General features: G+C 33.3%; 1 protein-coding gene across 1 annotated transcript in view; it reads right to left on the reverse strand.

The window, feature by feature from the left end:
- The window catches only part of VAV3 (vav guanine nucleotide exchange factor 3), a 449,592-nt gene that overhangs the window by 12,729 nt on the left and 411,112 nt on the right, over positions 1–25,751 (reverse strand). Inside the window, exons 23-25 of the mRNA XM_003769710.4 lie at positions 21,022–21,138; positions 20,337–20,424; positions 9,174–9,303 (exon numbers count right to left, since the gene is read on the reverse strand). Coding sequence (XP_003769758.1) covers positions 9,174–9,303; positions 20,337–20,424; positions 21,022–21,138 — 335 coding nt within the window. The remainder of the gene's footprint in view (positions 1–9,173; positions 9,304–20,336; positions 20,425–21,021; positions 21,139–25,751) is intronic.

A 25,751-nucleotide genomic window follows, 5' to 3' on the forward strand; every position in this document is an offset into this window, starting at 1 on the left:
TACACACATATATGTATGTTTCTCATTCTGCATTCTGAGAAAAAATTTTTTTTAATTAATAAAATGATTTGTTTGATTCTCAAAGTACATCAAAAGTACTAATTGAAATCTATTAATTATTCTTTCTGGATGAACACACAGCCAAATGAAGAGCAAAAGAAATATACCTTAAGCAGTATCACAATTTAAACAGCAGTTAATTCAAACTACAACTGTATAAAAATCTCAACTCTGATGTCTAGTTCTCTACCAACCTTCAGGACATTGCCCCTTGGGCATCCTGCTCTCACTTCAGAGTTAATGATCCCTAAAATCTAACAGGCCATCAGCTGTCCTCCCTGGGAACTTCATTATTTTTGTTAGTGATAACTAACTTAGGCTCTCATCTTTGACTCTTTCCTCTATCTCATTTAACTATATCCAAATGAATTCATTAAGTCTTTACAATTCTTCCTTTAAAATGCTTCTCAAATTTGCTCCTTTACTAGCTCTTTCCACTACTATAATCACTCATAAACTATCAACTTCAGGCTTTGGTTATTGAAACTATCTCTTAATTATCTCCCCAATTCCAATCTCTTTCCTCTTCCTGTCTTTCCTACCTGCTACTGACTGACTCCTCATCAATTAATGACTCCATCACCTACAGCATAAAAGCCAAATTTCTATTTTAAAATTCAATGCCCTTAATAATCTGATCCTATTCTGGTTTCCATTGCTGGAGGAAGAAAGTCAATAACCACATTTTTATGGTACCTCTTTTAGGGAAAAATACCAACATGAAAAATACCAACATTAAGTTTGCAGTTCCCATTTTACACAATAGGAGCATAAAAAATGTGCTATTTTTGGAGTCAGAGGACCTAAGTTTGAATCTTTGGCTCAAGACTTAAGTATATGGACTTGAAAAAGGCACTTTCCATTTCAAGTTTCCAGTTCCTCCTGTGGGCTAAAATTAAAGTTCTTAGAGATCCCTTCCCATCTCTTCTTTCCCTTTTTTATGTACTTTGACTCTCATAATAACATTGTGAACTACAGAATATTCCCCCCATTTTACAGATGAGGAAAATGTAGCACCAGATGTTAAGTAAGACAGCTGTAATATGCAAAGTGAGATTTTTAATTCATTCTTTCCTAACTCTGAATCCAGAATTATAATATTGTTGTCCCATGGCAGGGTATGATCTTTCTCAAATTCCTCATTTATTTCCCAGTTCTATTTAAGAGGTCTCTGGTATACTTCAATAACCATATCATTCCTGACACTTTCTATTGACTTTTGATCAAAGGCTCTACTTTGCTTCCCCTCTCTGATTCTAGATATTCTCATGAGTGAGTATATTTTCTTGCTCTATATAAATGCTATATCATTACACAGATAACCTCTATTTTTTCCTTTGGATTAAGGCATATACTTCCAGAGACATGATCTATTTAAGGTTCCTATTCTACCAAACTCTGTGCTACCTATATGATGTCAAATGAGCCTGCTTGAATTAGGACTGTCCTGCTCTCTATACCCCATGGTTTTCCTTACTGATATTTGAAGCAATGGCTATCATTGCTGGTTTCCATTAACTATTGAATCTCTAGAAGGGAATTTTTGCTAGCATGTCATATCAAATTAAATAACTATGCAATATTTCAAAGTCCTCCAACTCAAACTTTCTGTCTCAAAGTAGTACTAAAAATAGTTTAGCTATACAATAATACTGATGACAGGATAAAGGGGAAATACATGGGTGTTAGTGGAAATACAGAATGGAGAAACAACAGACAATCTGTTCAGGGCACTTGCTTCTTTTCCCTCTTGAGCTACCCATCTGGACATGCTATTCTAGTAACCTCATAAGCCTTATGGACAATTTGAAAAAATTTCTAGATTAGTTACAAATGCCAAAATTAATATGCTAGGGCTCATAATTCTTCTTTTCTTCTCTCCCTCTGCTCCCTGCTATATTTCTTCTCTATATATTTTTTGCAGGAATATGAACTTTCTGAACTTTCTCTAGGTTCTCCTAATCTTCTGTTCTACTTATTCTGAAGAAAGTAGAAATGTGCTTGTTGAAACCAGACCAATCTACTTAGCCCAATCAGCAACCAAGCTTGAGCACAAATCTTTTTCTTAATAATGCCTGATTCCCAAGCAGGAATTTACTTTTCTATTTTCTATTTTTCTGTGTTTCCATCAGTGTTGATCCCCCTGGTATCAGGGCTGCCCTTAGCTATAAAGATCATAACTAGGATTCTATAATGGTCCATTCCCCACAAGGAAGGCACCACTGAGGTCACATACTTGTTAAAGTCTTATTGATAGATTCATAAGATTATCAAAAAATTTCTCTCATTCCTATCATCTGCAATTTCCCACACCAAAAGCATGCTCTACTTTGTCCCTTCTTCCATTTCCCAATAGAAGCATATAATTATGGGACTTGGTGAACTATCTAATCCAAATTTTCCATTTTTCAGTAGAGAATATTGAAGTCCAGAGAGATTGATTTGCTTGACCAAGATCATATACAACTATTAGTAACAGAGTAAAAAACAATTGAAATTGAGAGGAGAAACTATTCTTCTAAGTCCCATTGAGTAAATCAGAAAGATAGGTCTGTTTTTTGGCAAAGATGGGAAGTAGGTTACATCATTCATCACATGGTCACTATGAAATAACGTGAAGTCTGTTTTGCAAAGGTAGATCTTCATGCATGGTATGCACTCAGGTGCCATGTCCTAGCCTTTCTTGATCCGTGAATCTTCTTCCCATCAGAGTCCCCAGTTGTTAGTATCTTTTCCCTCTTGAAACTCTTGTATATACTTAAGTTTGCAAATACATGTAGAGATCTCCCTACTACCTTCACCCCCAATTTCTTGAAGACAAAGATTTTCATTTTTCTTTTTGTACCCCTAATATCAAACACAGAACCTTGTTTATACTAGGTACTTAGTAAAAGTTCTGTGAATTGTCTTAGGTCTCTGATTTTCCTAAGACCCTTCTCCATCTTTGTGATCTCCCAAGATTTAAGTCACTCCATAGGCAACCAAAAAAAGTCCCTGAACCTTGTAAAACAGCACAACTATGCCTGGGACCATGTCCTTTGAAATGCTGTGTTCACTGACCATAATATTTTAGACTCTCATTAAATATTAATCAATATCTTCTCATGTATTATCATCATTCATATATCTGACACAATTCTTCCATTATGATGAACCTTGAAAATAATCGTTAATCTTCAAGGAGTATTCTGAGCAGAATCTATTTAAGAACAAGCTGCTCAAATAACTATCCTGGTCAATCTATCAAAAAAGATCAGATGCTTAAAAATAATGTGGGTATAAAGGCTCTTTTCTATTTTTCCTAATGTTGGAGAATCTCTTCTCTATTCTGCTTAGTTTTCAGCTAGACTGCCTCTTCTCTTCTCTTTTAGGGATTTTAATAGGAATAATAGTTCCATCTGACCTAGGAGTCTAACATACAACTTCCTGGTAGGAAAAGTCATTCATGGAGTTCAGATGGACATTCAGCAAAGAGGTAAAAATACAGCCAAGTACGCTAAAGTCACTGTACTTGTACAATGAAATAATTTTGACACCAATTATTATAATATTGTAATTATAATATAGTAACATAATACTCATTCTCTATTCTCTAAATGGAATTCATATGAAATATCTCTCAAATGGATATTTTTACATAAGAGTAATGTTATAATTAGAAGTATAATTAGAAGAAGAATAAAAGCATGTAATCAAATCAGAGGCCTGACTAATGATATGTCATATAGTAATCATAAACCACACAAATTAGCAAACAAATCTATTATTTTGTCAACTTGTAAATTCCCTCTAATGATTTATATCATAAATCATTTATGATTTACCAATCCTGTGATTTTTTTTATGTTCCCTCAATATATGAAGGAACTCATATAACTCAATAATGAGTTATAAGGAGCCTAGCCAAAATGCTGGAAACCTTCTAAAAAGCCTTACAATTTATCAAATAATAGCATAGGTCTCTTATATGTTCCCATTTGAATTCTACTATTTTTTTCATCTTTGTTCTCTTTAAATGTCATTTCTGTTTCCTCTCTAAGCACATCAGACACTATGATATTAGAATCTAAGTGTAGTGGTTTCAATATCTTTGATGGAGAAAAACATTTATTAAATTTTTTTCCACAAAAATCTTTTCCATTTTGCTTGTTTATATTTCTCCATCCATTTTTATTGAAGAATATTTTTGAGATGATGTTGCCAACTGGTTTTACCCTCTGCTGCTTCCATTATCCTATAAATTATCTTATAAAATCACAAGATTTTATAAATGAAATTACATTTTAATTCAATGTTGCCTTTCACAGCCTTCTCTGTGTGACAAGTCAAATGTTTATTAGCTAAAAAAAACTTTCTGGGGAATTGTGGACTCCTTTTTTGAAACAATTAATTTACCTTGGTCAAACTTCTGGATGACATCAGTATCCTTGTTGTTGTTCACTTCCCATTTTTATTTTTAATTATTTAATTCATGATTGGTTATAATTATGTCATATTTTTCATTATAACTCACCCATAAATAACAAATATTTTTCCACTTGTTAAAAAAAATCTATTTTATTCTTTATTGTATGATCTGAAGCTGTCTGTCAATTACTTATCAATTCTTTTTTCAAATTACTCATTATTTAGAAGCATGAGGCTTCTGTGTAAATTTATAAATCTTTAGCCTGTCTTAATCATTTTTGCTAACTCATACATTCTCATATATTTTCCCCATTGTTACTTTTTTTCCAGCTTTGCATTAAAGTCATCAAATATCAAAAAATATGTTGATTGACTTGGATTGTCTTATCAAATTTTTCATAATATTTCTCTATCTCTTTATCCTTATCAACTACTAATACCATATAGCAACTATTACTTTCATGGTAGTCTTTTTTGCAAACATTCATCATTAATCCTGCAACTCATAATGACCCAAAGGTGCCATGAAATATTTCTTAGATCTTCTGGGATCAATAAAAACTACTCTGCCAGTTCCTTTCTTTGTTTCAACAAAAAATAACTTGAAAACCAGTTTTGTTTTTCAAAGATGAAATTGGTTCGTGGAGAAGCATGTGACCAGCAAGGCACTTATTTAATTATGAGAAAAAAAGGGGATTTTGGTCATAGCCACCCCTCAAATGAAAGAAATTTTTAAATGACCCTTATTCCTTGAATCCCCCTTCCATTACAGTGATGATGACAATGGAGTAGCAAGAAAGGTGACAGATCTATGAATGACAGATTTTTTTAGACTGGCAACAGCTTGACTGTCTATATTTTAAATGTGAGATCCTTGTCCAAAGACCAATGGGGAGACATATCACTAGAGGAACAGGGTCATCTCAATCTTAACATTCTTGTTATAAACAAAATCAGAAGTAAAAAGGAAATTGTAGCTAAATATAAAGATGGTTCACAAATAGAAAAAAATTATTCTCTAACTAATGATATGTACATAAAAGAAATATGTACATTAAATATACAATATATTTTAACTTAATAATATAATAGAGAGCCAGCGTCAGGATGGGAAATCCTAAGAAGATCAAGTCAACCTTTGATATATAATAACAGTGTGATTCTAGGCCAGTAATTTAATCTCTTGTTGAGAAGATATTGATTTGATTGGTAGTTGGAATTCACCCTATTGGTAGCTTTCTAGAGCAATAAATCACAGATCCAGCCTCTATCTTATAAATGTATATGTAGAGCATAAACATATAAATATGCAAATTAATTTTGATGGAAAATTAATCTGTTATTTATACTTTTTCAGTACTTTAAAAATGATTCATGTCCTCATGACATGAGTCATGGGTATTCCTTGTACTAATGCCCCTGTATGATTTAATATATGTTTCTAAATAGCTGTCATTGTTTTTAAAAAGTTTGTAAACTTACAGCTAATTTGGTAATGATTCTCTCCAAACTTAAAATTTGTCCTTGGACAATAGATGTTATAAGCTTATTACTAGGTTCTGATTTAGTGCCTTCAAGGCAGCTGGGTGGCTCAGGGCTTAAGTAGGCTTAAAGTTAGGAGGACTTCAAATATGGCATTAGATGCTTACTAGGCAGGATACCTGAGGACTCTGTGTCTACCTTAATTGTCTTCACTATAAAATGAGGTTGCAATGAGGATCAATAAGATAACAGCAAAGAACTAACTAAGCTCAGCAGTTGGCACATAATGGGTGTTTAATAAATGTCCTATCAGACTCCACATCCTACAACTTACATGCCTGAAGCCTTTCTACTTTGGTAATCTGGCTTCCTTTGTGATTTTTCAGGGACCAAGAATCTCAATCAGACCTTAAAGAAGCATCAGAGTAGGAATTCAGTGGATAGAGTTAGGTTTAATGAATGAATGAATGACATTCATTAAGTGCTCATTATATACCAAATACTGCCTCTCATACTATAAGTACAAAAAATAAAACAAAAACAAAAGGCAGTCTCCTCAAAGACTGACATCCTAATTCACTGAGCAAAGCATTAAAAGGGAGCAGGAAAAAGAAGGAAATCATAGTGGGTTGTTAGTGGAACCATATCCAAAGCCTTTCTAGTAGTATTAATTTTATTATGGTAGCTGGACAGTGTGAATTAACTGGGTAGGATATGAAACATGGTCTGGTTCAAGGTCAGTATATACAGTGAACTATGTGAGTTTGTGCTTTAATATGATTATGATGGTAGCTGTAATAGACATTAGACATCTAAGCAATAATATTTTTTCTTTCTACAATTGAATTTTGAATCATTTCTTAAAAACTGCTTCATAAAAAAAAAAAAAAAACTGATGTGTAATATTACTGCCCCAAATAAAAAGATACATTTTTTTTCTATTTCTATTTCTAAATTTTCTATTTATTTCTATTTTTCTATTTCTATTTCTATTTTTTTATTTTCTATTTTATTCTATTTTTCTATTTTAATTGGTTGGTGGCTCAAAGTCTTTCAAAAGCTGTGCAGGGATGCTTAAAGTAATTGTTTTGTCTTAGTAAAAGAAGCAAGGAGAAAGATCACTTTCTCAAAAATAAATAAATAAATAAAAATAAGAAATTAAGAGAGTCCTCCTCCAGCCTTACATAGTAATCTATTGATTAGCAAACTATCTGTTAGGGATAAGCCTGACTCTGGTCAGTTCAAGTTAGATGAAGCACTGATATGTTATTCAACACTCAAAAAAAAAAAAAAAAAAAGCATTACTTATTCAAAGAATAGAAAGGATTTTCAGTGAAGATAGTGTTAGCTACTAGCCACCTTCCTATTCTTAGAAAAATAGATCTGGTTAGTAGGGCTACAGGACTATGATTCAGAAGTCTCAGAACAGCAACTAAATCTTAAAAATTGAGGTCCCATGTGGCTAGGCCTGTGACCAGAAAGCCAGGTCAATATGGCCAGAGACTACCAGGAAGTTTTCAAGTACTCAGGATAAAGCAGGGACTACTTGTATGGAACATCTGATCAACTCCATCTCCTCCCTCCTTGGGCTTATAGCAGTACATATAGCTAAAATTTCACCAGAAGGTTTATTGGAGGAAAATTACTACACAGGTAGAGGAAGTTGTTTGACAGTCCTGTAGGTCTGTTAATAGGGCTTATATCTAGTTCTTAATAAATGTGAGTGCAATGTATGTATCTCCATTGGCCTTTCTTCCTCTGGCTGGTATAGGGGGCAAAGAAAAGGCAATAGACATTTTCACAAATTGTAGATAAGGCTATTTTCAACACTATCAGATATTTCCTAAACACATTAGAAAAACAGCCTTTCAAGGACACAATCCCTGAGAGTGGATAAACTGCCCTATAATTGAGGGGAAATGATAATAGACTGCCCCTAAATAAAAGGACACATTTTTCATTTTAATTGGCACTTTCACTATTATTGTAACTTGAGCTGTCTGTCAGAGCATTCAGTGTTCCACATGTTCATCATTCATTCTTGACAACTGTGATGAGAACTGCTAATAAGTATCAAATAAGGGTATGTCAATCAGGTAACAAATTATGTTCACATGAGCTTCTATTAGACTATATACACAATTGATTCTGTTTGTGGTATCAGAATCTACAGATATTGTGTTGGGATTTTTAGTCCCCTATAATGTGATAACATTAATATCCTATAAGAATTTCTAAAGGGTCCCACTTTTTATTAGCTAAGGATTCTAATGGAGTCTTAAATGGTACTCATTTGTTCCCATGATCAGGTAGAAATTAAAGAGATTAGGAAAAAATGATAACACAAAGTAAAGCTGAATTCTCAGTTGTCCAGCAGATTCCATGGAAAGCAAGAAGAAGCTTTCATTGGACCACTTAATTCTTTTTACATGCTCTTACTTAACTTTGAGCAGCATCTCAATTCATCTTGTAAGTGGATACTGTCTCCACTAGTGCATGTTTCAATCCATTCACAATTTTTTATTCTTTACAAATTCTTCTGGAAGGAAGGAAGGAAGGAAGGAAGGAAGGAAGGAAGGAAGGAAGGAAGGAAGGAAGGAAGGAAAGGGAAGGGAAGGGAAGGGAAGGAAGGGAAGGAAGGAAGAAAAAAGAGAAAGAGATAGATACATACATAGATAGATATTTCCTCTTTTAATTAATTATATTACAAAAAGAAATAAAGACTTTTGGTACATGTTCCTTTCCCCCCCCCCCAGAGATCATATCCTCTAGTCATTTAGTATCTCCTAAAGTTTCATTGGGTCAATAGTTGGAATAAGCTTGGTTAGAATGCCATGAGAACTACATGTCAGCTTTATTCAAAAAGCATTGTAAAATACCATGATGTCCATAAATCTTATATCTAAGTTAAAAATAGTTTGGCCAATACAAAAGTCATTGAAAAGTGAATAGATTGTGAATCAACATACCACGCACACTTCTGGTAGATTTCCAATCACAAACATGATTTTAAATTTGGAAGGAAAAAAATGTAGCTAGACACATTCATAAACCTGTTAGCAGATCTGATTCTGTTTAGCTTCAGAAAAAAAGTCCTAGTTCAAGGCATTACCATATTAATTGGTTATTTGTCAAAACTGCAGAATGAAGATGTTCTCTGTTATTGTGCCTTTAATCCTTAAGAAACAACTAATGGTATTCTAAATTATAATCACAATACTCACAGTTGCTGCTTGCTCTATTACCCCTCTGTCCAGCTGAATTTTCAGGCTCCTTGTATGGGAATTGAAGAGTAGTATCTAAAGTCCTGAAGCCTTCTTTAAGAGAATGATGCTTATAGTACTCGACAAGTTCCTTTCAGGGAAAAAAAAAAGGCACCAAAGATGATTTAAATAAGGGTAATTTTGTTCTCAGTCAATTCAACTTCTCAGACACACAATTACATGCTGTACAAAGATAATCTCTACAATGCAAACTCTTCATAAATACATAGAAGAGAAAGTGAATGATAATCTCTCCCCAGCTGTGAGGATGTGACTGATACCTACCCAGTACCAGTTCCGGTTCTTCTAACCATTTATAATGGGAGGTCCAACCCCCACCTTATTGCTAATGAATATAATAGATCCCATTATTTGAAAGTGGGATAGAGTACATGAGCAGAAGTTACACCAATTTTCTATTTCAGCATAGCAATTACTGCTTTTCTTTACTGAATACTTTTCCCCCTAAATATACATAACAGGATACAGCTGCTTGCTAGCTATATCTATTCCAAGTTTTCTCTATTTTTTTCCTAAAAGACAGAGGAAAAAGGAATTTCATTCCCAAAATTCACCAAACCAAAGCTTAAGAAATGCTCTCTTGATATCATTCTTGGACTCCAGAAGAGAAAGTCTTAGAACACATGTCATAACACCTGTGCACTTATGGTTTTCTTGAGTCAAGGATATAAAACTGCTTCCATTTTTTTATTGGAAGTCTAAAATTCTAACACTCTTAATGACAGCTTTCATATCAAAATTCTAAGGGAACCCTCAAAAGTCCCACTAGAGTTCTGTATAGAAATCAGAGCTGTGCTAGTGGAAATAGTATTGTAGTTGTGAGTGAATTTTTAATTTTAGTGAAACTCATCTTATTATATAATTATTATATTTCCATATAACCCAAGGAATGTACAAACAGATGGAAAGAAAATCAAAGAAAAAAAAAAACTACTTTTGATTTCACTGTTTTATTCCCTAATAACAATACACACTGTAAATACAAAAAAATTCTGTAAGTGGGAAGGCAACAACTTTACTGAAAACATGAGCTATCCATTTCCTCAATTTTTAACAATCACTCTTAAGAATCATTTCAAAGAATAAAAGCAATCTAGTGTTTTTAATCATTTTAAAAACCAAAGTTAAAATTAATTAAGCTGATCTATGTTAGGTCCTAAAAAATTCAAAACCACCTTCATGGATGTCTATCATCATCATCATCATCATCCAATTGGGTTGGAAAGAATTTTGGAGGTCATTTAATAAATATTGCTCCATGATAAAAAATTTTATTCATGATATCTATTCTCTGCTTGAACCATCTGAAGAATGGAAAGCTCTAAACATTGAAGCTCACTTACTATTTTTGGACAATTTTAACTATTATTTTTTTCATTGAACTTACACTTACTTCCATCCATTTGATTCTCCTTTTGTACTTTGAACTAACACAAAATATACCTCCCACTAGACAATAATCTGTATTAGAAATATTTGGGGGTGTGTCTTGAGTTCAGTTTTTGCACATATACTCTGGATTAGATAGAAACACATATACATATATTTATGTATATGCATAAAAGTGTGTATTTATATGTATGCTACACATGTACACATATCTATAATGTGTATAGGCAAACATGAATAATCTAGAATGTATATATAAAACTGTGCTCAAGATGTGAACTCAGTGTATATTTACACTTTTATATATAAAACATGTATGTGTGTATCTATATAAACATATATATGGTATACTCTCTATAAATATATTTATATATACATATGTAGAGTAAATATTCTCTTTTTCATTTATTTTTTTAAATGAAAAAAATTCATTTTTTCTCCTTTCCATTATTCTTTGAAGGAAACAAATTCTAAAAATATGCAGAATCAAGCAAAACAAATCTCTGCATCAATCATATTTCCCCCTTCATCTACCCTCCCCAAATTCTTATCTTGTGTTCATCATTTATGAGTCAGAGGGTAATATGCTTCATCTTAGGTCCTCTGGAATCAGCCTCTTCAGAGTAGTTCCAAATATTAAGAATATGAAATATGAAACTTTACTAAGGGTTTTTTTTTCTTCTAACACTTTGCAAAAGGGAGGTTAAGAAATAAATTCTAATTTGATTTTAATGTCCTTTACTTGACTTCTGATAGGACACCAATTATACTTTTGAATAGGACTTGCAAGAGCATCTGTTGCTGATTTGTATATGACTGACTCCAGAGTATTGTTATTACATACTTATAATCTGAAAATACAACATATTCAGGGACCGGCATTCTTCTGGTCTTTTTGAAAATAAAAAACAATTGACAAAGCAAACCTGGAACCCATTATCACATGAGTCTTCAATTATCATAGCTATCTTAAACATAAGTTTTAAAATATATTAATTGCAGACTATTGTGCATTAGAAATCTGTTAAAAGAACTGAGTTCACTATCAACTTCTCCCTGAATTATAGAATTTTGGGTCTAAAGGAACCTTAAAATAGCTGACATCCATCTCCATATAGTTATATGATTGTGACTTTTATTCATATACATTGATTCACTTAAGCCCAACAAGAACCCCACACAAAAGATAGTTCTATTCTCCCCATAATACAGATTAGGAAACTGATATAAAGTTAATTTAAGTGATTCATCCTTGACCATAAACCAATTTAGTAGAAAAGGAATTGATTCATTTATTGTTTTTTTTATCCCCTTTATCTAGCACAATGTTATACATTTACTAAAATAAAATCTTTTAGATTAATTGATTGACAGATGTAAAGTTTGTCCACTTCAAGTCCATTCCAAGAAATATGCTTCTTCCATAATATTATGCTGTCTAGTTATTGCCCAGGCTAACTTGGGCAAATGATTTCATTTCCCTGAGCCACAGTCTCCTCATCAACAAAAGGAAGGGATCAGCTACCTGACATAAGAAATTTCCTTCTAAATCTGAATCTACAAGTTCACCTATAAATGTATCTGACTTATACATATAATAATTTTTTTCAAATGTAATTAGTTCATATATAAAAATAAGCCAGTGGATTCCTTAGATCCATATCTTTATTTGGCTTTATATCTCAGTGTAATCCACACTTGTTTTTAAGAGTCACTGACTTCTAGATATACTACAAGGAACAAGCAAACAAAAAAGTAAAAATAAAAATAAAAATCTGGCCTTTTCTTATTGCATGTGACCCCCTATCTTATTTTTTAAAAATCAGTGAGAAGCAGTCACTTTAGTCACCAAGGCAACAGGCAATGGGGATAGCTTATGAGCAGTAGTTGGACCTGGATTTTCTGGCAAGTGGATCAATATTAATATGTGTGTAATGGAATCAGAAACTTTTCTGGAGTCAACTAAAAAAACAACAAGAAAACAAAGATTCTGATTGAACATACTTGACATCAAACCATTAAAAAAATCACAGACATGATCCTAGACCTTGAGGGGGAAAAGTATTTTTTCTTATAGAAGACCAATTTACCTTCTCTTCTATACCTGTTCTCTGTGGGAGAATTTCTCTGTGAGAGAATTTCTCTGTGAGAAATCAGTTAAATGTCAAAAAGGAGTTTAGAAAGGTATTTGACTTTTACCACTTTCCCCAAAGTACAACTCAAATTCATTTTCATTATATAGTTTCCAAACTGAAGAATGTTGACTGATGCTAATATTGTTAATGATAATAATGGTGAAAAAATATATATTTATTTCTTTGATATTTGAAAGTACTTTTTTATATGTCATCTCATTTGATCCTCACTATATGTTACTCTAAAAGGTAGGAGCTATTAGTGTTCTCAGTTTACAGAAGAGGAAACTGAGGGATGATAATGGTTATTTAAATGTTGCTTTAACATTTGTGAAATACTCTAAATACAATGTTTCTTTTGAATTTCACAGGTAATACAGGTGAATATTGGATAAGGTGCCAGGCCCAGAGTTAAGAAGACTCATCTTCTTGAGTTCAAATATAGCCTCAGACACTTACTAGCTGTTTTAATCTGAGCAGGTCTCTTAACCCATTTGTCTTAATTTCCTCATCTGTAGATGAGATGGAGAAGGATATGGCAAATCACTCAATATCTCGTTCAAGAAAATTCCAAATAGGGTCATGAAGAGTTGGACATAAATGAAAATGATCAGATAATAAAGATATTGTTTTACTGATCAAGAAACAAACTCATAAAGCCTAGGTGATCCCTATGGTCATATATGACTTTTGACATTTATTACCAGCATAATTTTGGGCATGCCCCTTAATATTCCTGTACCTCAGTTTAATCATCTGAAAAATGAGGGATTTAGATGAAATTACCTTCAAGGCACCTTCTGTCACTAGATCTAAGATCCTATGTTATCATGCATTGACTCTCCAACACATAAATAAATAGGAAATGATGGGTGAAACTTTCCAGGGTTTAAGGTGTTTTTTTTTTTTTTTAACTTATCTGCAAAACTGGAAGGAAAATCAATTATGGCCAATCTTATTTTACAGAGAAAGCTATTGAGGTACTATCTTATCTAAGATCATAAAGAATATTAGCTATCTAGACTGTTTGAAGTCAGTTTTAGCCCATTCTGTTGCATATAGTGCTTTGCCTATGAAAAAAAACAAATATAAATGGTAGAAAGTAAACTAATGTTTCTTTCTGTATTTGTTATTAACTTCAGTGCTTGAGCTGTTCTAAAATCCCAAAGGAGAGATCAGTCTTAAAGAAGATTGATCTGTTGATGCAGGGACACATTCTTATGTCCTGAACTGTTTGAATCACTTTTAATTTACAATGCCTTCAGTATGAATAGTAAGTCAAGGAAGAAATGTGTTTGCATATTATATATTCATACATAGATACACATATAGGATTAGAAATATAGGTATAAAATGTACACATATGCACATCTATGTCATAATGTATATATTACATGTAATATTAGTACAGCTCATTTTTGACCTGTGATTTTAATTTTTTACTTTTTCTACAAGTTCCTTCAATTGTGAGTTTCTGCTGCTTCCTATACCGTGGATGAATTTTATGCAGATGGAACCTTATCACATGCCTATTAATCCACATCAACCCTGCTTGACTGGCTTTACAATAGGTAGCCTTGGATAGGGACTATCTTTCTTGAATTGAACCTAAACAACAGAAAGCAGATATTGATTAGCCCTTTCCAGTAGTGCTTCCTTTCATCCTCTTGGTTTGTCTTCTCTGAAGGGAGATTTTTAAATACATATTTCTTTTCAACTTTCAAAGTCTACTCTCCTAGCAGTCATCTTTAGCCTGTAGCTTTCTTTCAAGGCCTATATTAGTTACAAGGTAGAGATATCTCATTACTATCCAAGGAAGTTCTTCAGGCTACAGCTCAAGCTGCTACATCTGGCAGCGATGTCGGGACCCCCCACACATGCTTTTCTCACCTTCCAGCTAGGCTCCTGTCATCCATTATTTGTGTTTCCACTTGCCACCACCCTCAAGTATTTTCGTTACTTGAAGAATTTCTACTGCTAGAAACCTTAACAGGGTCCAGATTCTCGGAGGGAACTGAAGTCAGTTCCAGCAGTTAAAGATGCTAGAGTTTGGCTACTGATTCAGAATTGCCATAATATTTCAAAGCATATCTTTTACTTCCTACCCTTCATTCCTTGAGTTACAAGCATAGCATATTTGCTCTTGAACTTTTCAATGCTTTCTTTTCAGTTTTGTTTACAAACAAAAAATGAGATTTTTTTTTTAAATCATCAAAGAAAGAATGACAAGATACTAAGGTAGGAAGACAAATAGGCAAAAAAAACCAAACATACATACATAGGAAGGAAGCAAGCAAGGAAGGAAGGAAGAAAGGAAGGGGAGGGAGGGCAAGAGAGAAAGAAGGGAAAGAGGGAAGGAGGGAGGGAGGAGGCAAGGAGGGAGAAATATAGATGGACATTTGCAGGGTAATTTGTGAAACTTTCCACAATTGGTTTAGACTTTAATCTTATTTGCAAAATGCTTTAGATGTTTTCTGAAAGGGTGTTGTGTAAGTATCATTTATTTGATACTTCAATGAATGAACTGAGTGAGCAATCTATAATGATACAATGCAAAAGATTTACTTAGCACAATATGAAAAATGCTTCTGAAGTATTCTCTCCAAATGTCTTATCACTATAGAATAAACCTGTCTCCATTTGAAAGTGATACTAGGAATTCATCTCTAAAAGAAAATTTGGAATCTTATCTCTGTTTTTCTCATTCAAACACAACTGTTAGCAATATTATAAAATGATGTAACATCACAGTTTTCTAATGTACTTTAAGCTTTTCCACAGTATTTTAAGGCTTACAAAGGATTTTTTTCCTCTCAACAATCCTTCAAGATTGGTGTTGAAACAGTTATGGTGAAATAACCCCTTAGCTTATAATAGTATCAAAAAGCAACATAATATTGTGGAAAGGATCCTGAATCTGGTTCTAGTTTTTGGATTGGGTCCCACATTACCCATGTATTCATGAATGTTATCCAACTTCTAGCTACCTCAATTTACTCATTTGTACATTCAGCATTTTCCTTTTTTTCTTTTTCTTCCTTCTTTTCTTTCTTTCTTCCTTCCTTCCTTCCTTGCTTCCTTCTTTCCTTTCTTACTTTTTCTGGAATAAATCAGGTTAAGTAACTTGCCCAGGGTCATGTAGCTAGTAAGTATTTGACAATAGATTTGAACTCAGGTCCTCTTGATTTCAGAATCTATGCTATATCCTCTATCCACTGTACCATAAAGCATCATTTTTTTCTGCTGCAACACATACCTCATTCATCTGATTTTATTGAACTGATTAGGATGGAGATGAGAACATGGAATGAAGACAAAAAATTTAAATTGACTACAAATTAATAGTATCTTCCAAACAATCAATTAATTTCAAAAATCCAAATGGCCCCATAAACTTTTGCTGAAGGCAGCCCTTGAAACATGAACCATGAAACATGAAAGTAAGATTTCAACAGATGAAGGAGTAGGGTGAGAGGATGTCAGAGAACACAGAAATGACCTAAAGGCAGCAAAGTATAGGGGATGTTGATGTGACACTGAATAGCTCTTTGTGGCTAGACCATCACAAATGTGAAAAGGCATAATATAAGGTAAGGAAGCAAAGATGGGTGAAGCTAAAAGTATGAAAAGTCCTAGAATATTAGATTAGGAAGTTAGTAAGGGATGGATTAGAGGGCAGACTATAGATAGAGAAACTGGTCAAGAGAACCTTGCTGTAGTCTTAAAAGAATATGCATCAGCATGGCATAGAAAAGTAATTGTTGTTATTTACCATGCCATAACATGCAAGTGAACTGAATTTAAGGGACGGAGGGCTGTACAAGGTCATTTGCAGCACTTTCCCTTCCAGAGTCACCTCACCAATGGCAAGATATAGGTCAGGATGACTGGAGGTGGCCCTGCATGCAATGGGACACTTTGGCCTTTTTAAGGGAAGGTCTATAGGTCTCAGTTTTACTAAAGTCATAGCCATTTAGTGATTAAGGGAAGGTAGCAATGGAGCCAAAAATGGCCTCTTTCACCTAGCCAATAAATAAACAAATAATTATATGGATTGTGAGAATTAGATGGTGACCTAGTTTCCACAGAGTTATAAAGAATAAAATTCAAGAAATGAAACTCAAATTAGAAAATTGAAACCTAAGAAATGGGAAATTAGGATCTACAAGAAAACTGGAAAATTAGGAAGGGAGCAGGTTATAAAGGACTTTAATTTTATATTTGCTGTCTTATTGAAGAGGGGTGTGTCATGGTCAGAATTAGGCCTTAAGAAGATCAGTTTGATAGTTGAGAAGAGGTATTCAGGGGTAGAGATTCTAGATTTGTAAAAGAACCCTTTGGACTTTGCCTCCTTCTCTGGTTTCTTCTAATATTATCTTCCTCCAAAAGAATGCAAGCTCCTTGGAGGCAGAAAACCACTCTTGTTTTCTGAACAATCAGAAGAACTGGCTTCAGGATTCATCTCTGCTATTCATTAGTTCTGTGATATATGGAAAGTCATTCCACAATTTTAAGCTTCCATTTCTTCATCTGTAGAATGAGAGGTTTGAACCAAATAGCTTTTATAATTGCTATTAGCTCTATGGTTTTAATATTATAAATAGGCTGATAAAGTAGGGCTAGAAAAAAAAAGAAGTAGAGCTAGAAAGTGATTTCAGATAAGAAGAATATTATTGCACAAGGAATCAGATTATTGTTATTCCTGATCAAGTTCAATTTTAGAGATTTTTAAAAGTCTAGATGATCAGTGGTCCAGGGTACTGTAATGGGGACTCTGGTTTAGATCTAGTTGGATCGCGTGGTTTCTAAAGACCAATCTGACATCCTCTGACTCAGAAATTAGGAATTAATAAAACTTCAAAATGGAGAAAGGCAGCAAAAATAGGTCTTGAATTTAGAGCAGAGATCAGAGGTACAGATGTAGGTTTAGAACAGAGTTTCCTAAACTTTTTCTACCTATGACCCCTTTTCACCTGAGAAATTTTTACACACACACACACACACACACACATATATATATATATATATATATATATTTATATATATATATAGGTATACAAATCAAACTTTACTGATAATAAATCATAATTTCACAACACCCATATTCAGTTATACAATCCCATATGGGGGAATGATCCAATTGGTTTAGAATACCTAATATTCAAAGCTATGGAAGTAGATGCGATCATCAATAGAAGGAATATAGAAGGAAAAGATTTAGTATTTTTTTTTCCTTAGGCAGTTGGGATTAAGTAACTTGCCCAGTCTTAACACAGCTACTAAGTGTTAAATTAAACAAAATAAGGCTGTAGTCTAATTCAGGTCCTTCTCACTCTGGGGCTGGTGTTCTGTCCACTGTGCCATTTAGTTTCCCCATATTTTTCTAACCATATTTGTTAAAAGTGTCAATAAAAGCAATATGCATCTCCTAAGTATACAATACAAAAGGTAGTACAGTACAAGAAAAAATGACTAGATCCAACATATGGAAGCCTGGTTTCTAGTTTTTGCTTTACTATTAACATTTAACCTCTGTGAACTCACTGTCTTTTCTATTGATTACCTTGATTTCTCTTCATCTTAATTCAAGGCTTCATCACCTTATACTTGGACTATTATTATATATTATATTATATGTTATAATCTGCTTGTTCGTTTGTCCAATTCACTCCAGTTCACGATCTTCTCAACTGTCAAACTGATCTTCTTAAGGCCTAATTCTGACCATGACACACCCCTCTTCAATAAGACAACAAATATAAAATTAAAGTCCTCCATAACCTGCTCCCTTCCTAATTTTCCAGTTTTCTACCTATACCTTACAATATTTCCATTATCATCACAACCACATACTTTGCGAATTACTTTGTAACCCATTGACGCTGACCTCCTTGATGTTGAACAGAACACTCCATCCTCAGACTATCCCCTGTACCTGAAAACCTACCTCTTCATCTACAACTCCTGACTTCCTATAAATCTCAGCTCAAGTCCTCCCTTCTGCAAGAAGCCTTTACTAATTCCCCTTAATTTAACTGAGATTATGTAAAATTTATGCTGAATACATCCTGTTTGTACTTAAATGTTTTTGCTCTTCTTTCCCATTTGGACTTTGAGTGCCTAGAAAGCAATATCTCTCTTTTGCCTTTCTTTATACCCTGAGAATACAAAGAGTGAAAGGTAGTCTCTACCTCCAATGAGTTTACAATCTAATGGGATAATGCTTAGCACAAGTGCTTTATGACTGAATAATCTGCTATGTTCTCAGAACCTGATTTTTCTCATCTAATAAGTGTGAGGATTGGACTCAATGGTTAGTCTAAGGTACAACTCAATCATAGCTCATAAGATCTGAGACCTGGAGCTGGAAATTAGATATTCCCAAGATACTATTTGGCCTTTAAGCTCCTCAGAATCTGATCCTTTCTTCCCTTTCCAGTTTCATATTTTTTACTCGCCTCCACCCACTCTTCAATGTAGACACACTGGCCTTTTTGCAGTTCTTCAAATATGATAACTGTTTGTACTGGATATGCTCAATGCTTAGAAAATTGCTTTCTTACATCCCCCCTTGGTTTTTCTGGCTACCTTCAGCACAGCTCCGTCTTACCTTCTGCAAACCTTTCTTCTCCTCTCTCCCCTGAACTCGCTAAGGCTGTCCCCTCTAGAAATAATTTCAATATTGGTTATAGTTGTTCATTTGCCTCAGTCATGTCCTGCTCTTCACAACCCCATTTGAAATTTGACAAAGACGCTGGAGTGATTTTCTACTTCTTTCTCTGATTCATTTTACAGGTGAAGAAACTGAGTTAAACTTGCCCAGCTCATACAACTAGTAAGTTTTTGAGGTCAGATTTGAACTCAGGAAGATGAGTCTGGAAGAGCTCTGGCATTCTATCTGCTGTACCATCCAGCTGCCCTATTTTTTCATCTACTCTGTGTACATTTTGTATATACCTATATTTACTTGCAGGTTATAACTCCCATTAGAATCACTCCCATTATGTTTGTCTTGCTCTGTATCTTTAGCATTTGGCATAGTATATGTAATAAGTATATATAATACTAGAAAGTATTTAATAAAGTTTTCTTTTCTAAACCCCTCATTTTACAGATGAGGAAATCAATGTCCAAGAAATCTAACTTCACTTGCCCAAAATCACACAGATAATAAATAGCCAAATTAGGATTTAAAACCTCCAATTACATCGAGCATTCACTCTATAAAAACCACATTGTTCTTTAAAGACCCCTCCACTGAAATTACCTGATTCTAATGAATTGATGAAGATGAAAAGAATATTCAGAATATTTAAAACAGAAAAACAGGTTAAAAATGTGTTGCAAATTAACAGTATGCCCCAAATATTTAGCAACAAAGTTGTTGGTTGTTTTTAAAATTCATCTCTTCCCATAAGCATTCTGAGAAGCCAAATCTTGAAATATGACTGAGCCCATTGCAAAATAATAGATGTTTCTCCTTTAATAACTTTTCAGGATGCCAAACTTCTGGGAAGGCATAGAATTAACATTGAGACTGCACTGCACATTGAAGAGAAAGAACCTAATCAATGCTTACCATTAAACTTTTAAATCTCCTATTTTCTGCAATGTGGAAAAAGCCATCTCTTGTTAAAATCTTGATGTGTTTTGCTTCATTATTGTACCTGTGGGCAATGCATAACTTATGAATATAAATGTGTTTTTAATCAGCCTAGATCAATAATTACCAGAGGGCATGCCCCAATAACATTACAGGAATTAATTCCAAAGACAAAATGTATACCTATGCCAATACATTGTTGACAGCTAATTAACAAAATACATTTACTAGAATATGGCTGAAGATGCAGCCAGCATCTAGGCATAGGGAATAGACCACAAGGAAATGACAGAAAGAGTCAATCTTTAAGTCACTCACTAAACCACATTCATTTCCCAAATGTCCAGTAAGAATAGATGTAGAAACACCAAAAGAACTACCAAGTAATTTTCATGGCTAGAATTTGCTGACAAATTTTTCATTAAAATTCTTGAGCAGGAGAGAAGTGTAATATACCAATTAGCAGCCCATAACATTTAATACAGTTTTTTTTTCTTCTAACAGATATTTTTATGTATTAATGAACTATCTGGCTATGCATTACCACTGGTGTAATTAGATCCCCCCATTTTCAGCATTAAGAATTACACATATTAGACTGCCTAAGCAATTATGACCACAGGAAATTTGTAATTTCTATAAAAGGTTTTGTCCCACTTACTTAATGCTAATTGCGTATTCTCCTGACTCTTTGGTCCTGTGTCGCACAAGGTAAGTACTATTTACCCTATTAATAAGTTCAGTCTCTGCTTGCAGTCTTTCCATTGCTCCTGCATACCTGTAAGAAACAATAGCAGACAGATATTGTTAATATATCTTGAAATAACAGGAACTAAAATGATATTTTTGTCCTACAGCATATCTGAGTGGTTCCATTGAAGAAACTGTGGTTTCATTGTATCTGACACATTTCATACGCTTTACTCCCTTCCATCCACTCTTCAGAGTAGCAACACTGGTCTCTGCACAGTTCTTCAAATACAACACATCATCATCCAATTTTGTGCAATAGGAGTCGGGGGGGAGGGGGAAGGGAGGGGAGAGGATTAATGGAGTTTGAAAAACTCCTTCCCTTGAAACTGGAAACAGAATTGATATTTATATAGGTCTGGAAGAGTCTGGATGAATCCTGCCCAAATCAGGGATATCAATTATACAATTCCTCCATGTTCTTTCCCTTCAGTGAAGATAAAGTTTCTCTAAGATTCATTCTATTAAAAGTTTTCATTCATGTGAAGTAGTCCTTCTACTAATTAATTAAATATTTCATTTTTAGCTTTGGAAGTCTTTCTTAATGTGATTCTTCCTATCATTCTAGTTTTCTAACTCTTTTCATTATGATGTACAGTGCAATACTCTTTGCTTCCTTGTTTTATTTGCATAAGACAGACCATCTTCCATTATGTTTATATTTTCAGCAGTTGTTACATATAATTGGAATTCACTCCCTCCTTATATGTGTCTCTTGTCTTCCTTGTATTCTGCCAAGTCTCCAATAAAACCCCGCCTCCTAAGAGAAGCCTTTTGTAATTCTCCTTAATTTTTCAAGTTATTATTTATTTTTTATATTCTTTATTTTTTTAAATTTTGCATTTCAAATTTTTCCCCTTCCTCCCACACCTCCTCCACTACTGAGGAGAAAAGTAAAATGAAATGAGACAACAAGAATCAGTCAAGCAAAAGCAAAAAAAATGAAAAAAATAGATAAAAAAAGTAAAATATCTAATTGGGAAAACAACCGACCTGGAAAATAGATCTAGGAGAGACAATCTAAAGATTATTGGACTCCCTAAAATACATGATGAAAAAAAGAACTTAGACACTATCTTTCAGGAAATCATCAAAGAGAACTGCCCAGATATAATAGAATCAGAAAGTAATATGACCATTGAAAGAATTCACTGAATACCTCCTAAAAGAGACCCCAAAATTGAAACCCCAAGGAATATCATGACTAAATTTCAGAAATACCAAGGAAAAAAATATTACAGGCAGCTAGAAAGAAACAATTCAAATACCAAAGAGCCACAATAAGGATTACTCAGGACGTATCAGCTTCCACTTTAAAGGCTTGAAGGGTCTGGAATCTGATATTTTGAAAGGCAAAGGAACTTGGAATATAGCCAAGAATAAACTACCCCACTAAACAGAACATTTTCTTTAAGGAAGAAAATGGACATTCCATGAAATAGGTGAATTCCATTTATTTCTGAAGAAAAGACCAGAGCTAAACAAAAAATTTGACTTCCAAATATGAAACTCAAGAGAAGCATAAAAAGGTAAAAAGAAAAAAAAAAACTCTTGAGAATTGTATTTCTGTTATGGGTATACATAGAGAGTACATGTATAATCCAATTTTACTGTTATAATACAAAAAGGAAACTAGAGGGAAAAAGGGGATTGTAACAGAAAAAAAGGGGGGAAAATGGAGGTAAAATGAGTGAAATTGCATCTCAGGAAGAAGCAAAGAAAACATTATACTTGAGGGAAAAAAGGGAAGGTGATGAGTATTTTATAAATCTTACTCTCATCAGATCTGGTCCAAAGAAAGAATATTAGATATATTTGGTTTCATTGAGAAATATCTCACATCTTATAGAAAAGTGGGAGGGGAAAAGGGAAAAGGGAAGGGGTAGGCTAAATAGAAGGAAAAAGAGAAATAGTAGGGGAAAGGTATAAAAAAGGGGGAGGGTCTCTAAAGATGGAAGACTGCTTAAGGCAAGTAATGCTCATAAGTAAAATACTGGGAAGGAGAAAAAGGGGAAAAGGAAAGAGAAAAGTTTAATTTGGGGTAAATAAGATGGCAGGAAATACAGAATTAGTAGTTTTAACTGTAAATGTGAATGGGATAAACTCTCTTATAAAAGATAAGCAGATATCAGACTGGATTAAAAGACACAATCTTATCTTACAATATATGGTTTACAAGAAACACATTTAAAGCAGAGTGATATATACAAAGTAAAGGTAAAAGGCTGGAGCAGAATCTATTATGCTTCAGGCAAAGTAAAAAAAAAAAAAAAACAAAAAACAAAAAACAGGGGTAGCCATCTTGATCTCAGATCAAGAAAAAGCAAAAATTGATCTAATTAAAAGAGATAAGGATAGCTAAAAGGTACCATAGACAATGAAGCAATATCAATATTAAACATATATGTACCAAGTGGTGTAGTGTCTAAATTCCCAAAGGAGAAGTTAAGAGAGTTGCAAAAATAGACAGCAAAACTATAATAATGGGAGATCTCAGCCTTACTCTTTCAAAATTAGATAAATCAAACCACAAAATAAATAAGAAAGAAGTTAAAGAGGTAAATAGAATACTAGAAAAACTAGATATGATAGATCTTTGGAGAAAATTGAATGGAGACAGAAAGGAGTACACTTTCTTCTCACCAGTTCATGGAATCTATACAAAAACTGACCATATATTAGGACACAAAGACCTCAAAATTAAATGGAGGAAGGCAGAAATAGCAAATGCATTTTTTCAGATCATGATACAATAAAAATTACATTCAATAAAAGGCCAGGGGAAAATAGACCAAAAAAGAAATTGGAAGCTAAATAATCTCATCCTAAAGAATGAATGGGTGAAACAGTAAATCAGAGACACAATCAATAATTTCATCCAAGAGAATGACAATAATGAGACAACATATCAAAAGTTGTGGGATGCAGCCAAAGGGGTAATAAGGGGATTTTATATCTCTAGATGCTTACTTGCATAAAATAGAGAAAGAGAAGATCAATAAATTGGGCTAAGCACTAAAAAAGCACAAATTAAAAAACCCCAATCAAATACCAAACTTGAAATACTAAAAATAAAAGGCTATCAAAATTGAAACTAAAAAAAAAAAACATTGAATTAATAAATAAAACTGAGTTAGTTTTATGAAAAAAACAACAAAACAGATGAACCTTTACTTAATTTGATTAGAAAAAGGAAAGAGGAAAATCAAATTGTTTGTCTCAAAAATGAAAAGGGAGAACTATTCACTAATGAAGGAAAGTAGAGCAATTATTAAGAGTTACTTTGCCCAACTTTATGCCAATAAATTTGACAACCTAAGTGAAATGGAGGAATACCTACAAAAATATAGATTGCCCAGATTAACAGAAGAGGAAATAAATTACTTAAATAGTCCCATTTTAGAAAAAGAAATAGGGCAATCTATTAATCAACTCCCTAACAACAAATTTCCAGGACTATATGGATTTACATGTGAAAATAATTCATAACTTTAGCAAAGTTGTAGGATATAAAATAAATCCACATAAATCCTCAGCATTTTTATACATTTTATACATCACCAACAAAATCCAACAGCAAGAGATACAAAGAGAAATTCCATTCAAAATAACCGTCAAAAGCATAAAATATTTTGGAATCTATCTATCAAAGGAAAGTCAGGAATTATATGAGCAAAATTACAAAACACTTTCCACACAAATAAAATCAGATTTAAATAATTAGAAAAATATTAAGTGCTCTTGGATAGGCTGAGTGAATATAACAAAGAAGACATTACTCCCTAAACTAATCTATTCATTTTGTGCTATACCAATCAGACTCCCAAGAAACTATTTTAATGATCTAGAAAAAATAACAACAAAATTCATGTGGAAGAACAAAAGGTTGAGAATCTCAAGGGAATTAATGAAAAAAAAAAAATTAAATGAAGGTGGCCTAGCTGTACCTGATCTAAAACTATATTATAAAGCAGCAGTCAAAACCATTTGATGTTGGCTAAGAAATAGATTAGTTGATCAGTGGAATAGGGTAGGTTCAAAAGACAAAATAGACAATAACTATAGCAATCTAGTGTTTGGCAAACCCAAAGATCCCAACTTTTGGGATAAGAATTCATTATTTGACAAAAACTGCTGGGAAAACTAGAAATTAGTATGGCAGAAATTAGGCATGGACCCACATTTAACACCATATACCAAGATAAGATCAAAATGGGTCCATGATTTAGGCATAAAGAATGAGATTATAAATAAATTAGAGGAACATAGGATAGTTTACCTCTCAGACTTGTGGAGGAGAAAGGAATTTGTGACCAAAGATGAACTAGAGATCATTATTGATTACAAAATAGAAAACTTTGATTACATCAAATTAAAAAGACTTTGTACAAACAAAATTAATGCAAACAAGATTAGAAGGGAAGCAACAAACTGGAAAAACATTTTCACAGTTAAAGGTTCTGATAAAGGCCTCATTTCCAAAATATATAGAGAATTGACTCTAATTTATAAGAAATCAAGCCATTCTCCAATTGATAAATGGTCAAAGGATATGAACAAATAATTTTCAGATGATGAAATTGAAACTATTTCTACTTATATGAAAAGGTGTTCCAAATCACTTTTGATCACAGAAATACA

This window comes from Sarcophilus harrisii, chromosome 4 (assembly GCF_902635505.1).
Source record: "Sarcophilus harrisii chromosome 4, mSarHar1.11, whole genome shotgun sequence".
NCBI lineage: Eukaryota > Metazoa > Chordata > Mammalia > Dasyuromorphia > Dasyuridae > Sarcophilus > Sarcophilus harrisii.